Source organism: Limulus polyphemus, unplaced genomic scaffold (assembly GCF_000517525.1).
Source record: "Limulus polyphemus unplaced genomic scaffold, Limulus_polyphemus-2.1.2 Scaffold477, whole genome shotgun sequence".
Lineage (NCBI taxonomy): Eukaryota > Metazoa > Arthropoda > Merostomata > Xiphosura > Limulidae > Limulus > Limulus polyphemus.
The window spans coordinates 423,556-428,447 of NW_013666087.1; the positions used below are offsets into that span (position 1 = coordinate 423,556).

General features: G+C 28.6%; 1 protein-coding gene across 1 annotated transcript in view; it reads left to right on the forward strand.

Moving 5' to 3' along the window:
- The window catches only part of LOC106458504 (zinc finger RNA-binding protein-like), a 93,666-nt gene that overhangs the window by 63,424 nt on the left and 25,350 nt on the right, over positions 1–4,892 (forward strand). The window contains exons 14-15 of the mRNA XM_013918025.2: positions 2,832–2,927; positions 3,280–3,475. Coding sequence (XP_013773479.1) covers positions 2,832–2,927; positions 3,280–3,475 — 292 coding nt within the window. The remainder of the gene's footprint in view (positions 1–2,831; positions 2,928–3,279; positions 3,476–4,892) is intronic.

Sequence of the window (4,892 nt, forward strand, 5' to 3'; positions counted from 1 at the left end):
ATTAGAAGGCCATACTTTAGGTATTATAGTTTGTAATTAGAAGGCCATACTTTAGGTATGATAGTTTGTAATTAGAAGGCCATACTTTAGGTATTATAGTTTATAATTAGAAGGCCATACTTTAGGTATTATAGTTTATAATTAGAAGGCCATACTTTAGGTATTATAGTTTGTAATTAGAAGGCCATACTTTAGGTATGATAGTTTGTAATTAGAAGGCCAGACTTTAGGTATGATAGTTTGTAATTAGAAGGCCAGACTTATAACCAAAATCCATATAGAAGTAGGGTAGTAAAAGCAGTAGATAAAATACTGAAAAAAAATGTTTGATATTCATTTAGGAGGTTTTTTATAGGTTACACAAATGAAGTATTTTTATCCTTAACATGGAAATCACCTTGCACTCAAGTCAACACTGACTATATATATTCACAGACAAACCTTTAGTAAAAATACTTAATTAGAAAATAAGATTTTTTGTGTACAAAGGACTTGTAATATTTATTAAGAGCTTTCCAAATTTTATGAAGAGACATACCAGATTAAGAGTTATAGTATGGATACTGTCATTGTTACCTGGTGATTACAAGGTCAGTCAAAATGATCAAGCTGGTGTCGAGGGAGTTAATTAGATTTTGAATGTAACTCTATGAAAGGTCATGACATGCACATTTTGATACAACTGTACTCACAGAGTTCATATTTTAGCCACTTCATTTTGCTTAAAAGCTAAATTTTAATGCTACTTATGAATCTGGTCTTCACCATCAAGTATCTGTAATGTTTCTCTGAAAACCAAACTTTTATTGAATGTAACTGTTACCTTTTGAAGACTTGATGCTATGGGTTGAAATATTGTCATCATTGAAATCAAAATTTTCCTGTAAAAGTTGCTGTTATTTGTTTTTGCAAAAGAAATGTTTTTTAAACTGTTGAATCTTGTTACTATAAAACAATCTGATTTTTTGTTTTAATATGTTGTTAGAGCACCCATTGGTTGAAAACTAGGAACTAGTTTAGCCAACTTATTTATTTTTTAAGAAAATGTTGTTAGAACATGCCTTAGTAATTTAAGCTACTGTTGTACTGAAGATATATTAGCAATAATTTTATTCTGTTCATAGAAGAGGTAGGTTGTGCGTTTTTAACAAATTGAAACAGGTTTCGCGCAGGTCGTGAAAATCCTGAAGAGTCAAAGAGTTTTGTAAACAAGTTTTTCAGTACTTGAAATCATGGAAAATTGCTGGTTTTTATTGACAAAACCTTACCATTGTGTTTACCAGAGTTTTGAAAATGTGACACAAAACGAGAAATACAGTGATTTGGCAACAGTGATCATTAATTTCTCAATATAAACTCAGTGAATTTGACTGACGATGTGAACTTTTTGTACTTGTTTAAAGTCTTTATAGATTTAATATTTCTAACTCTCAGTATAGTGTGTATATCTTTACAAAGTTTGGCAGTCTTTCAGTTAACATTACAAGTCTTTCACATACAAAAAATCATATTTTTAGTGAAGTATTTTTTAATAAAATTAGATTTGCCCCTAAATATAATGAGTATATGTTTTGAATAGTCTGTGTGAAAAGTAATTTTCATATTAAAATTAAAAATACTTTCCTCATCTTAAAAATCTGAAATTTACTTTGTTTAATCCCTAAAATCTCCTAAATGTGTTAAAAATTGAAGTAAATCTAAATTACTCTTTTTTTTTCTTTCTAGAATGACTTCAAATTGTAACATGAAACTACATTAGTTTTTTAAAGCAGTTTTAAACTCATAACAATATAGATCTATTTATACTTGTATTGTTTTATTGCTCTTTGAACTGTCTGACTACTTTTCGCACTATTATAAGTTATAAATCACATTACACTATTGATTTACTCATAAGCTGCTCGCATGTGAGCCTCGTGAAACATTTTTTATTATATATTTTACCTAATCTAACCATCAGTAACCTAAAGAGATCCCTATTTTTACATTTTTTTGGATAGCTTAGGTGTTACTGTTGTTGCTAGACCTTTTGTACAGCTGTTACTGCATATTTTTAATACATTAGAACATTAGTTACTTAATTTTGATGGAGTCTATATTCAGTTAATATCAGTAAATTAGATTTTTGGAAGTTAATTTAGCCCTGAGAAATCCTGTGGGATTTATTTTTTGTTAGCCTATGCAAGCTGTGGTTGGGACTTATATGTAATCTTGAAAACCTCATTCTAAATAAAACTACTATGACACTTTCTTATAGTTTGCAGGCTACCCATTATAACTTAACATTTTCAGATAGTTTCAGCTAAACAAATATTTACTATTTAAATTTGGAAAAGACAGCAATATAATAAAATTATGCTTATCAGCCAAAATGGTAGTATTGTAATTTGATAAAATGTAGCACTACGGTGTGATTGATATATATGTATTTCAGTTTCAGTGAGATGTCACTTTGAAAGTAAAATTGTAATTCAATAAACAGTGTTTTATAATAAGAAATTATGTTCTTATTCTTGATAAAGTTTTGTGCTGTAAATGCTTTAATTATTTTTTGAAGGTGACGTTTTGAGGTAGAAAGGACATTTTAATGTACATTTTGAGAAGTCATAATTTATCATCTACTGAGATGTCATATTTCCTGTGTATTGTTTGTTCACATACTACAGTTTATACATAGTCAAGGAAGTTCATTGTGAAATATCTTAAATTAGAAAATATATTAATGACCAGAAATGCAAGCTGCTAAGTAAAATTCTAAGCTAAATGAAAAGTGAATTAAACAAACTTAAGTAAAGAATAAAGTGCATACATTTTCCTTTTTAATATTTTAGTCAGACTACTGAAAGAAAGCAGGAAGAAACTGTTAAACCACAAAAAGAATCAAAGAAAAAGGAGACAAAAGATGCAAAAGGAGAAAAAGAAACAAGGTATAATAACTTCAAACATTATATGCAAAGCAGATATAAAAAATGTAGCTATATCATTTTGTGTATTTAGTTTGTTTTATTTTTTCAAGCTAATAAACTTTCTTATGAGTTGAAATGATTCTGTTGATAATATAACGTTCTTTTAGGCCGCAGAACATAGTGAAACATCATAGTAATTAAAAGTTAATGTTACAGATGTTGGTTAAATATGGTATTAAATGTAGAAAATGTGATTAATTTTTTGGAAAGAATGGATTTCATTGAGAACTAGAAAGGGCAAAGTTAAAAGTATAGCAAAATAATAGCTTGTAAGAAAGCACTTATGGATGAATATTGTTCAATATTGTGACAGCAAAGAGGAGAAAGAGGAATCTGACCAATCAGCTCATTCACAGCGTGTATTGAAAGGAGTTATGCGTGTAGGAGGTTTAGCAAAAGGCTTGTTGCTCACTGGGGAAACTTCAGTTCAGCTTGTGGTCATGTGTGCAGAAAAACCAACACGCACATTACTGGAAAGAGTTGCCGACAACCTTCCTAAACAGATTGAAGTAAGAACAAATATATTATGCTAGCTGTTGTTTGTAAGATTTCTCCAAATTCTATATATTATTTGTAAATTATTTGCCAGATTCAGATGAATTATTTTGTAATATGTTTTTGGAAATAGTTTATTTTCTATGTATTTATTTTGGATTTACAAGAGGGAGAAGGTGAAGTAGCCTTATAGTATTTATCTTTGTCAAATTGTTTAGTTTACATGATGTCTGTAAACTTGCTTACATGACTTTAGAGAAAAATAATGTTCCTGATTTTGTTGCACATACAATGGGGAGGAAACATATTGCTTATTTGAGAAGTATTACTTATTTTTTTATTAAGTGTTAAAAATAATAAAAATGTCATTTAATCAATATCAGTGCTTGTTTTGTATGAAAGCAAATGACATCATTAAGCTCTATAAAATTCTGTTTGACCTCTTCTTTCAAATTATTTAAAAAATAAAACAAACTAAAGTGTTCAAATATAGAACATTTTTTGGTGCTTATTTGGCTTGTATTTGTGTTGGGTAAAGTAATCTAGAGTGCTAACCCTAATTTTGATTTTTTTTCCACCAAACTGTAATTTTTAATTGAGTGAGTTGAAATATTTAAACTTCCCATCTTCATTAATGAAACTTATCAATCTACAAAAAAAAACTTCAAATCTGTGATCTTTATAGATTGTTGCTTTTCTTTTAAATATAATTTGAATATAAGATGTTTGAAGTTGGTGTTGACAAAACTGTAAAATTCACTGGTTGAATTTTTTGTTTTCATTTTATATCTTCTTTGTTTCATAATGTAAAAGCAGTACAGAAGTAACGAACATAAGGTGTAGTAAAGATAAATACTATATGTTTATGTTAATTTTAACCATATATAAGATCTTTTATTGCACATTTTCTTTCAACAAACTGGGCTTGCATATGACATCAGTAAACATCTGATTGTATTGGTGCTAATAAGCTGCTGTCAAACCTGGCATTCAGGTAATAGTTATGGGTGTATATCTTAACCATATCGCAATGGGTCATCTGTCAAAGGCTATGTCAAAATTGTATTGAACTACTATATTATTAATTTATGTTAATAAGTTTGGTATCAAACTGTAGATTATAATTAAAATTTTAGTATTATACTTTAGTAAATTTCTTAAATCAAAAGTAAATATTAAAAAATCACAGCTAAACATCGATTTTTGTGTGTAATGTGGTATGTTGAATACAGCACTGATTCAAATTAGATATTTGTGATGTCAAAATACAAAGTCTATAGTTTTGTACGAATTAGGAACTCAAATTACCGATGTTGTAAAAGCTAGAATATAAAATAAGAGCTTCCTATCTTTTCAATTCGCTAAGATATTGCTCATGTAATAAATCAAACACAGTGGCACCACACCCACCTCCTTCCATTTTTGGAAACG